We start from the raw sequence: 12,657 nt of genomic DNA, 5'->3' as shown, positions 1-12,657 counted from the left end.
GAAACCGGAGCACCCGGAGGAAACCCTCGACAACACTGGGAGAACATGCAAACTTCACACTGAAATGCCAACTGACTCAAACCAGCGATCCTCTTGCTGTGAGGTGCTAACCACTGAGCCACTGTGTCACCCTGTCTATTAGTGTAATAATTAACTAAATATTTACAAAAATCACTTAAGATGAAGATACATAGGAGTTTGCATGTTCGCGTGGGTTTCCTCCGGGTGCTTCGGGGTCCCCCACAAGTCCAAAGACATGTGGTATAGGTGAATTGGGTATACAAAAAATTGACCGTAGCGTATGTGTGTGAAACTCAGTGATGGGTTGCAGATGGAAGGGCATCCGCTGCTTAAAACATATGCTGGACAAATTGGCGGTTCATTCCGCTGTGGCGACCCCAGATTGGTGAAGGGACTAAGCCAAAAAGAAAATGAATGATTGAATAAAGATACACACACATACACACACACACAAACACACACACACACACACACACACACACACACACACACACACACACACACACACACACACACACACACACACACACACACACACACACACACACACACACACACAAATACTAATAGTGATAGTCTGTTCGTATTTGTCTATCCCCTCATGAACATTAACCATGTTTTTACTATAGCTGCTACTGCAAATGAACTAATAGGCTAACCACAGGTTAGCTAGGGTGTTTGTAGTAAAAACTGGTAACAATATATTCACAAGTGTCATATTATTTTACAATTATAATTAATAATTGGGTGCAGTGGTAGTATGATCACCTCACAGCAAGAAGGTTGCTGGTTCGATTCCCTGTGTTCAGTTGAAATTTCAGTGTGGAGTTTGTATGTTCTCTCCGTGTTGGTGTGGGTTTCCTCCGGGTGCTCCGGTTTCCCTCACAGTCCAAACACTTGCACTATAGGGGAATTGAATAAACTAAATTGTGCCGTAGTGTATGTGTGTGAATGAGTGTGTATGGGTGTTTCCCAGCTGGAAGGGCATCCGCTGTGTAAAACATATGCTGGATAAGTTGGCGGTTCATTCTGCTGTGGTAACCCCTGATTAATAAAGAGACTAAGCCAAAAAGAAAATGATTGAATTAATTAATAATCGCTGCTTAATTTATCGTCTTGAGAAAAGTAAAGGAGTTTCAAAACAAATGCTAGACTATGCCGAGGGTTAGCTGTTGACAACATATTTATATGTGTTATTTTGTTGTACACTTAAGAAATGAGATGGATATATAATTCCCTAAGAACCGGATGTGAAGCTTCAGAACATCATCAGTCTCAGTGCTGCAGGTGGAAAGGTAGAGGATGTTTAGAAACATTAAACCTATATATGGTGTACTGGTGTTTTTAAGAGGATAAACTCTTAATGAGACTCTTCCAGTTAAAGAAGAACTGAAAAAATCTTGGCAGTACAAAATACAAAGCATGGATAGATTGCTGCAGACCTCTGTTACAGGGCAGCAGCAAGGTATGTTTTCAGAAATCATGCTCTTACATTGGGAAAAGTTAAATTGCAAATTCTGTGAACAAAAACTGTAGGCATGTCACCCTTTTAAATCAAAAATTGATGATAGATTGAATAATCATTAAAAGAGATTTTTCTGGCCACGCAATTTTGACTATTTCCTGCAGCAAAGGGTTTAAACTATTGGATATTATCTTCAAGACTGGACTTTCTGTATGAAACTTGTCCAAAATCAAAACCAAAATTTACCTTTGGGTTACAGGATCAACTCATTAACCATTAGGCCACTGCTTCCCTTATAGGTGAACAATGTGGCAGAGAAAATGTTGTCATACATTGTTTACTTCACTAATCAGTTTAACAGTGTAGGGATTACTGCAATAGGCCTATCAATGGAAGGTGTATAAAGAAATGTCATGCTCCCTTATAAACATATTTTATAGAATCTTTATAATACAGTATTTTATCTTGATACTTGTTGTGGCTGCTTTGATACACTTAAACCTGATGTATTTGGTATTTTATTTTAAAATACATATTAATGTATTTTCGCCCATCCCTGGTTTGGTGCAATACAACACAAACCTCAAAATTACAGTAAGAATGTTGCAATGGTAATGTTTGTGATTTTGAAAATAAATTTCAAGATTATACAAGCAATCATGTATGTTTTTTTGTACTTTATGTTAGTGTAATGTTCGGGAAGTACAACCGTTTTGACCTGATGACCATTGAGATGGACAAAAAATATATACTTAAAGGCTGTTGAATATTTATTATGATAATTTGGTCTCATTTATAGGATTCTCAAGAACTGTGAGAACTTACTTTTACATTTTTTAGAGACTTGGAACATAATTCTGGTCTGAATGGGTTCATTTATCATCTGGACAAAAGTAAATTAGCCTACAGTTTCAACACCAAATGCTAGACCAGGGGTCAGGACCCGTTTTTCAGCTAAGAGCCATTTTAGACTTTTTTTATCAAATGCTTTCTTAAAGAGCCACGTGAGGTGTGCGTATATAACAGATTTATTAATAAACAAAACCTTTATGTCCATGCACAACTCAAAAATAAACAAATATTACGCACCACAATGTATGAAGAAAGAAAAATTGACAGATTTTTTTTTCTTTTTGCCATCGCCACTCATGAATGTTTTGAATTACGTGTGTGAAGGTACCATAGAAATGTACCATAGAAATATAACGTGCCCTTTATTGTTGTCGCGATTCAAGTTAAACCACAGGACTAAATATGCGCATTGGTTGAAACGTCCTTTTATTGTAAGCCAAGTTCTTATTCATTTTGCTATAGAAAAAACAATATAAGGGAAATTGTATTTTATTTTTTTTTTATTGAGTAAAAAGAACATAAATGACTGATATGACAGACATAGTGAAAGACTTTCCACTTTTAAATTTTTGTGACAGAACAATAAAACATTTATATATATAAAAAAATATGATAAATAACATGACAATAATAACAGCAACAATATTAAATAAAAAGGAGTAAATAAAATAATAATAGTAAAAAAAAATAATAATAATAAATAAATAAATAAAAACATGATAAAAGTAGGGGGGAGAAAAGGGGGGGGTGGAGGAGGTAATGTCAATGAAATGGAAAAATACAATCAGTGGACAAACATATAAGCGACTGAAAGTAAGTTATGAGGGGTTGCCATTTATCGTAAAAAGATGTGTAATCGGCAGAGCGAGAGCATCTGATCTTTTCTACCTTCAGAATGTACATGGTGTCTACAAGCCACTGTGAAACACTTGGTGGTTTAGACGACTTCCACAGAAATAAGATCCGACGTCTAGCTAATAATGAGGTAAAGGCAAGTACCTCTAACTGTTTAAATGTAAATCGGGTCCAATCCTTGGGGAAACCAAAAATTGCAGTGGTGGGACAGATACACACTTTAGTTTGGAATATTTTTGACAAGGTTTCAAAATAATTATTCCAGTAGTTTTGTAGTACTGGGCAGAAATAAAAACATATGACTCAAGTTGCAGGGTGACATGTGACATCTGTCATACTTGTCATCCACTTTAGGATAAAACCTAGAGAGCAGAGCTTTGTAGTAATGAACCCTATGGAATATTTTAAACTGAATGAGTGAAAGCCGGGCACATATTGAACTTGAATAGATTCTGTCAACAGCCTTTGCCCACCAGTCAACCTCAAACTTTTCACCCAACTCAAACTCCCAGGCACTTTTAATGTTAGCAGTACTACGGTCCTCCAAATCAGGAAATTGTATTTTTAATAGGAAACTGATTATTAGTAACAGTTATAATTTTTTAAATTTGATATATTATTGAAGAGAGACAGCTGGAGAGCCACAATATTTTTGGTCAAAGAGCCGCATGTGGCTCCCGAGCCAAGAGGTTCCCTACCCCTGTGCTAGACTATGATGAGAATGTTCGCAGTTTGCTTAACATATTTATACGTGTAATCGTGTGTACACTTAATGAATAATACGTTTTAAATACTGTACTGCTACCTCACTAGCATAATGCTTAAAAGTAAATAAATAAATAAACATAAAATTGAGACTCGCCAGGACACAAGAGGGCGCGAGAACTCAAATGGGCTCAAACAGGAAGTCACGTTTGTGATGTTTGTGACGTCAGTGACGTGCTTGAAAAAACGTGTTTTCTGATATAGCCAGAGATGTTCGTGATTAGATGTATTTTAAATTCACATTATGTGTTTTAATTAGTCGTTAAACAACTGACCTATGTGTTTTATAGCCCTGATTTAGCGTTTTATTTTCATTGTTTACGTTTTCACCTGTTTAAATGAACTGACGTACACCTCAGGAACTTCTCCAGGTTGGTCTTTTATGTTCTAACAGTTCATACACTTAATATACACTAATATTTTAGCCCTCGTTTTATTTCTTAATGTCTCTCTGTTTGTTTCTACTATACTTTGAATTCCTGAAATCATTTCGTTTCTGACAGTTCTTTAACCTTTTCTTAATTTATTTCACATATTATTTTGTTTAGCTTTAAGAAACCGACAAGCCCTTAAACTAATCGAGATAAAGTTGGTTTTATATTCACACATTCTGACTTTCTCCTTAATAATATCATTTCAGAAAAGTATTTGCAAATTCTAAATAGTGGAATCATATAAGCAGCAAATGACTATCAAAGTATTACACTGTTCACAGTCAGTTAAATAGTGCTAATGTTGTTTTGAAGTTATACTTGCCTTTGATTTCAGCCCGAATAATCAAAGTACCATGGTTAACAATATAGGGAGCATGTCTTAAGTTGTTACTGAATGAATGAGTGAATATAAAACCAACTTTACTTCAATCTTAAACTAAAATGCAAGAGGATTGAGGTAAAGTTGGTTTTCTATTTGCACATTCATTCAGAGACAACTTGAGACCTGCTCCCTATATTGTTCTTCAAACTTCATTTTGGGATTAATATAACATGACCTAATCTAATAGGTTCTAATAATGTGAAAGGTTTAATGTATTTATATATATATATATATATATATATATATATATATATATATATATATATATATATATATATATATATATATATATACACATACATATACATATACATATATACATATATATAGATAGATAGATATACATATATACATATATCAGTGAATAAACTGATAATAATACAACATAGGGCAAAGTAAATTTTTTTTTTACTTATACTTATTTTTTTTACTTATAACAGTAGTTTCTTCTGCAGACAATCACAAAAATATATTGCTTAAGGGGGCTAATAATATTGACCTTAACATGGGTTTTAAAATATTTAAACTGCTTTCATTGTAGCTGAAATAAAACAAATAAGAAAGAAAAAATATTATAGGAAATACTGTGAAAATTCCTTGCTCTGTTAAACGTGATTTGTGAAATATTTATTTAAAAAAAAATTCACAGGAGGGCGAATAATTTTGACTTCAACTGATAATTGTTTTGAATAATCGTGATTACAATTATGACCAAAATAATCGTGATTATGATTTTTCCCATAATCGAGCAGTCTTAATCTCAACTGAAACACGATGAGAGTGTGGGACATAGAGTACCTACTCTTTAAAAAAAAAAAAACAGCCAATAGTGTTTTGCTGGTGGTTATGATGTGATGAGAAACTGAAGGTGGCAGGAATAAAACCGTTAATCCATGTAGGTGGAAGTGACAAACTACAAGCTTTACATGTTTATATCAGTTTTATATCTCAGTGTTTCCTCTAGGATTTTTTCCAGCTGTGGCGGCAGCCTTTTACACAGATCCATCAACTACCAATGGCGTTATTTCAATCACAGATGTCGTGAGCTCAGTATTACAAGTCGAGATCGCATTGATGTAATATGAGCATGGAGATCTCTGCTTGTGTGCCGATTTCCTCTGTTCGTGCACAACTCTTCTTGCACACTCTCAAATATAAGCTGCTCAAGTGCAGATTTTCTTGTGCGCTCTCAAATAAACGCTGCTGAAGTGTGATTTAGTGCGTTTATGTAACGAGTATGTCTCCAACGTTTATTAGATTTGCTAGGAATATTTATGAATGTCTCCAACAGACCTACAGAGCAGCATTAATGCGTCCTGAAGTAAAGTAAAACGGCTATAAACTCCAGCAAGATCAAGTCATTGCAAGCAAAACCACAGACTTTTATCTATAAATAAAGTATAATTATATAAACTGTGTTCATTTTAACTGAAAGCTACGTCATGTTTACTGGGCTCGTGCATCACGCACATGTCAGTCAGTCAGCACGTAACCTTAAAGCAACCCAGGCTCATTATGAAAACGTAGTCCCGTGGATGTTTCTGGAGACCGCAAAATATGTAGCCGGAGGTACGTACGGCTGCATTTCATTTTTTTAAGCGAACGCTACGGGGCGGTGTGACGCTGTTTCTTTCGGCACTTGCCGGCCGGCCGCTCGCCTCCGTGTGGAGGGCTTTCCCGCAGCAACCAGTTTGTCCAGCTAGCTCTTCGTGTACGTCGGCAGAGAGGGGCTGACCACGACGATGACGACGACCGGGTTTGAGTCCGGGGAAGAGCGATTCCAGAAATCAGGTAAGAAAACAAAAACAAAATCAAAAAAATGAAGCGAACAAGTTCGTCACAGGGTGAGAATGTGGTCAAAATCCGAAAACGTGGTGAAAATCAGATGAGGGCTTTTCTTTTTCTGGACTGCTTTTGTGAATCGTCGTTGGTTGGGTTTAAGGGAAGGAGGAGTGTGGGTCAGCCGATTGGCCGGTCGCACGGTCAATCATTCTGTCATCCAGGCAGACAGGCGGAAGGTCGTTCGACAGCGGCCTCTGGCGGGTTTACACGAGAACGGCGCGGGCACAAACGGCATTCGCGAGAGACGTTCGAGTGGTGAAAGCGCGCGCAGCGGCCTCTCGCTGATTCGCGAAAACAAAAACTGCAATAATACGTACCTCCCGGGACGTATTTCGCGGTCTCCAGAAACGTCCACAGGACTACGTTCTCAGAATGAGCCTGGGTTGCCTTAAAGGGTTAAACAAATGACACACAGCACTACTACGGTTACAGAAAAGTTTGCGCTGTTATAATTCGCTTACCTTTTAATACATTTTTTTCGCGATTTATAACCCGCCATTAAAAAAACAACGACTGAATGATTCGAATGAAAGCTGTAATGTAGACGTGGTGAGATGAATGAGACGTGGCGCCCTACCACGGAAGAATGACTGTAGCAGAAACCATGTATCTTAGAAATGTGAATTTTGTAACTGTTTTTGTGCACACTAGCTTATAGATATCCTAAAAACTAACAATACTGATACTAAAATCTAAAAAAAAACTTTATTTTAATTTCATGGGACCTTTAACTATAACCCCTGGTCAAATATTAATCTGACTCAACATGACAGATATTGCAATGTGACTGATGGATGCTGAAACCCTAGTTTTAATTCTAAAATCCTCCTGTTTTACAGTTTGTCATCATGCCGGTCCAGTGCAGTAACTGTGATCAGAAGCGTGCCGTGCTGAAACGACCCAAGACTGGACACTCTCTCTGTAAAGACTGCTTCTTCTGGGCTTTTGAGGAGGAGATCCATCAAACCATCATGTCCGCCGGACTCTTTAATCGTGGAGAGACCGTGGCCATCGGGGCGTCAGGTGGAAAAGACTCTACAGTTCTGGCCCATGTGATGAAGTTGCTAAACGAACGCTATGATTACGGCCTGAAGCTTCTGCTGCTGTCAGTGGATGAAGGCATCACAGGTTATAGAGATGATTCTCTGGAGACGGTGAAGAGGAACCAGCAGCAGTATGAGCTGCCACTGAAGATCGTGTCTTATGAAGAGCTCTACGGATGGACTATGGATGCCATTGTGAAGCAGGTGGGCTTGAAGAATAACTGCACGTTCTGCGGTGTGTTTCGCAGACAGGCACTGGACAGAGGAGCCATGATGCTGAACGTCGATAAGATATGCACAGGTGGGTTACATGACTAAATCCTCTGGTTTCTGTCCGTGTGAGCCTACGTATGACCACCTTTTCCAGTGTCGAGTATGTTTTTAGATGTTAAAAACAGCTGCATTGTAACATTATGGGCTAAAATAGTGCATTTTAATGTATGTTGAGAAATAATGAGTTACATTTAGATATTTTCAAGGTGTTCAAGTCGGGTTGACTTTTTCTGCGCTATGTACGCTACAGATAAATAGAAAATAAGAGAATCGCTGATGCAGACTTCCTCAATTATGGCATGTGTTTCAATTCTGCTGTAAAGCTAAGTGGAAGTTAGTTAAGTTCATTTCAGCTGTGTAAAGTTCAACCATTTCAATTCAGCTATATGCATTTAATAAAATATTTAATACTATATAAATAAACATGAATTGAACTGAACTAAGGCCTATTTTACATTTATGTGCAAATGTAAATTTAATTTTAATTTATGGAAACATTCATTTATTAGTTTTCCTTCGGCTTATTCCCTTTATTTATTAGCGGAATGAACTGCCAATTTATCCAGCGTATTTTTACACAGCGAATGCCCTTCCAACTGCAACCCAGTACTGGGAAACACCCATACACTCTCATTCACACACATACACTACGGCCAATTTAGTTTATTCAATTCACCTATGGCGCACGTCTTTGGACTGTGGGAGAAACCAGAGCACCTGGAGGAAACCCACACGAACACAGGGAGAACATGCAAACAACAGTGCTAACCACTGAGCCACTGTGGCGCCCTTATTGTGAAAACAAGGATTTCATAATAAAGTCACAATGCAAAATAAACATTTACATGTATACATGCAGTTAAAGTAATAGTTTTAGCCCCCCTATTAAATAAAGGAAATGTATTTATTTATCAAGTGTTGCTTAATGGAGAGAATATTTTAACACATTTTTAAACATGATAGTATTCATTTCTTTTGTCTTTGCCATGGTGACCATGCATTATATATATTTTTTTACTTTTACTGATTTTGCAAGATACTAGTATTACTACTAGTAAGACACTAGATTATTAGGCAAGTTAGGATAATTAGGCAAGTTATTGGACCACTGGTTTGTTCTGTAGGCAAGCTAAAAAAAATTATATTTAACTTAAAATGGTTTAAAAAAATTTAAAACTGCTTTTATTCTAGCGGAAATAAAACAAATAAGACTTTCTCCAGTAGAAAAAATAGATAGGAAAGACTGAAAAATTCCTAATATTAAACAATTTTGATATATATATATATATATGCACACGCACACACGCACACGCACACGCACACACACACACACACACACACACACCTTAGGTACACCTTACTAGTACTGGGTTGGACCCCCTTTTGCCTTCAGAACTGCCTTAATCAATCATGGCTTAGATTCAACAAGATACTAGAAAAATTCCTTAGAGATTTTGCTCCATATTGACATGATAGCATCACGCAGTTGCTGCAGATTAGTCGGCTGCACATCCATGATGCGAATCACTTGTTCCACCACATCCCAAAGCTGCTCTATTGGATTGACATCTGGTGACTGTGGAGGCCATTTGAGTACAGTGAACTCATTGTCATGTTCAAGAAACCAGTCTGAGATCATTTGCACTTTATGACATGGTGCGTTATCCTGCTGGAAGTAGCCATCAAAAGATGAGTACACTGTGGTCATAAAGGGATGGACATGGTCAGCAATAATACTCAGGTAGGCTGTGGTGTTGACGCAATACTCAGTAGGTACTAATGGGCCCAAAGTTGTGCCAAGAAAATATCCCCCCACACCATTACACCACCAGCAGCCTGAACCATTGATACAAGGCAGGATGAATCCATGCTTTCATGTTGTTGACAGCAAATTCTGACCCTTCTATCTGAATGTCGCAGCAGAAATGGAGACTCATCAGACCAGGCAACGTTTTTCCAATCTTCTATGGTCTAATTTTGGTGAGCCTGTGTGAATTGTAGCCTCAGTTTCCTGTTCTTAGCTGACAGGAGTGGCACCCGGTGTGGTCTTCTGCTGCTGTAGCTCATCTGCCTCAAGGTTGGACGTGTTGTGCATTCAGAGATGCTCTTCTGCAGACCTCGGTTGTAACAAGTGGTTATTTGAGTTACTGTTGCCAGCTGGGACCAGTCTGGCCATTCTCCTCTGGCATCAACAAGGCATTTGTGCCCACAGAACTGCCGCTCTCTGGATATTTTCTCTTTTTCAGACCATTCTCTGTAAAACCCAGAGATGGTTGTGCGTGAAAATCCCAGCAGATCAGCTGTTTCTGAAATACTCAGACCAGCCCGTCTGGCACCAACAACCATGCCACATTCAAAGTCACTTAAATCTCCTTTCTTCTCCATTCTGATGCCCACTTTGAACTGCAGCAGATCATCTTGACCATGTCTACATGCCTAAATGCATTGAGTTGCTGCCATATGGTTGGCTGATTAGAAATTTGTGCTAACATGCAATTGGAGAGGTGTACCTATTATTGTGCACGTGCGTGCGTGCGTGTGTCTGTGTGTATAAATATACATATATATTATATATATATATATATATATAATCTTAATATGACTGACTCATCCTGAGTACATCTACACAAAATCAAGGGCACATTTATAAGGTAAAGATCAAAACAATTATAGTGAAATACTACATTTCTTCAGTGTAGACTGAGCTTTGCTTTGTTTGATGTGCAGGTCACAATGCAGATGATGTAGCCGAGACGGTGCTGATGAACGTTCTGCGTGGAGACATCGCTCGTCTTCGCCGCTGCACCGCCATTAGCACCTCCAGTGAAGGAGACGGCGCCATCCCACGCTGCAAACCTCTCAAATACGCCTACGAGAAAGAAATCGTCCTCTACGCCTACTTCAAGAGGCTGGATTACTTCTCCACCGAGTGCATCTACTCACCCAACGCCTACCGGGGTCACGCTCGTGCTTTCCTCAAAGACCTGGAGTCCATCAGGCCCAGCGCCATCATAGACGTCATCCACTCCGGGGAGACGCTCTCCGTGAAGGAGGGTGTGAAGATGCCGGTGCAGGGAACATGCTCACGCTGCGGATACATCTCCAGTCAGGCACTGTGTAAGTCCTGCGTTCTGCTGGAGGGCCTGAATCGAGGTTTGCCCAAACTGGGAATAGGGAAGCATCACCGGCTGCACGGTAAAATTCTGGCTCAGGAGCCTCTGACCGAGCAGGAGGAGAAAAAGCTGAAGGCTGTGGACTTTTGATATAAAACCACTTTTGAGTTGTGTGTGCATGGGATGAATGTGTATTATATACAAAGTCTGTTCGTTGATATATTGAATTTCAGCTGCAAGGAATGGAGACCTCACGTTAATCAATCTGCCTAAAAGGAAACAATTGGTCAGTTAAAAACCAGATACACTTGTTTTGAAGCAAACATGAACTTTATTAGCTTGCACCACTTTCAGAATAGGAGGAATGGTTTTAATTTATTTAAACAGCATCAAGACAATAAAGTTATTTGTCATTTTTAGATTTGTTTCCAGTTGTTTGTCTATTTAAAGACAAAAAAAGGCTAAAGGGAAAAATTTAAAGGGCACCTATGGTACAAAATCTACTTTTCAAGCTGTTTGGACAGACATATGTGCATGTATGGTGTATAGACCGTCATATTGGGGTGATATAAGCACACCCAGTGCTTTTTTTTTCAATTTAACAACATAAAAAACGGTGGACCAATTGGAGCTGTTTTCAAATCGACCGCAACTTTACGTAGGAGTGCGGTCCCCCCACCCACCAATATTGATTGACAGGTGCGTCATCATATTCTCAGTTTGTTGTTTCACGTCCGCCATTTTCAGCGTGAGTCGAAGCAATATCACTAAAGGAACACCCTAGCTCTATTTTTAGATGCAAGGCTCATTGGGCTCAACACAAGATCAATATTCTCCACATTATCGCTCTAATCGGAATTATTGGTTGTATCTTCAGGTAGGTTTGCAAACATGTGTACTTCTCATTGAGTCTACCTTATACTTCAGCTGTTTGCATTTCTCGCGATCCCAGAAGCTCCCTGTGATCTTAACTAGCATGCGTTTTAGAATTCTAAACATAGGTTTCTATCAGGGTACACTCAAGTCGACGGCTGGGCGCTGCAGACCGCTGCAGAAACCTATGTTTAGAATTCAAAAATGCGTGGCGTGACGATTCGGGACACTTCATGTTTCTGGAGTGTCTGGTGTGCCGTGTCGTGGCTTCGAGCGGCGCATCCCGTGCCTCAGTCAAAGTTAATTCAGTGTGCGTGGTTATTAGTTTCTGTGTACAAGCTCGGTACTTGAAACTAGCACACAGTTGGCTGTAAAACTGTACAAAGACACAAATGATTTTGTACTCTCTGCTTGGTCTGTGTCAGAGTCGTACATGTACGACTGAATGCTGATCCTCTCCTTCTCCGTCTGCCTGTCAGACTGTTGCAAACGCAGAGCGGGTGAGCTCATGGCCCCGCCCCCTTGTTACGTTGGCGGGAAGCTGAAACTAATCTACATGTGAAGCAACACACCCATAAATCAGCGAGCTGTGGACACGCCCCCAACATGACACTTTTAACACATTATAATAAAAAAATCTGAATTGTGTTTTGAACTGAACCTAAACTGGCACACTCAGAAGAACCAGAATATTAATATTAAATCATAAAAAAGAGGTCAACTATGTGCCCTTTAAAGG

At 38.9% G+C, this 12,657-nt stretch overlaps 1 protein-coding gene across 1 annotated transcript; it reads left to right on the top strand.

Moving 5' to 3' along the window:
• Positions 1 to 4,129: 4,129 nt before the first annotated feature.
• Positions 4,130 to 11,437, top strand: LOC130234188 (cytoplasmic tRNA 2-thiolation protein 1). Its single transcript, XM_056464470.1, has 3 exons — positions 4,130 to 4,329; positions 7,456 to 7,960; positions 10,660 to 11,437. The coding sequence occupies exons 2-3, from the start codon at positions 7,465 to 7,467 to the stop codon at positions 11,193 to 11,195; spliced, it is 1,032 nt and encodes a 343-aa protein (XP_056320445.1). The 5' UTR covers positions 4,130 to 4,329; positions 7,456 to 7,464; the 3' UTR covers positions 11,196 to 11,437.
• Positions 11,438 to 12,657: the final 1,220 nt, after the last annotated feature.

This window comes from Danio aesculapii, chromosome 8 (assembly GCF_903798145.1).
Source record: "Danio aesculapii chromosome 8, fDanAes4.1, whole genome shotgun sequence".
In the NCBI taxonomy this organism is placed as follows: domain Eukaryota; kingdom Metazoa; phylum Chordata; class Actinopteri; order Cypriniformes; family Danionidae; genus Danio; species Danio aesculapii.
This window is presented reverse-complemented; position numbering and strand designations above follow the sequence as displayed.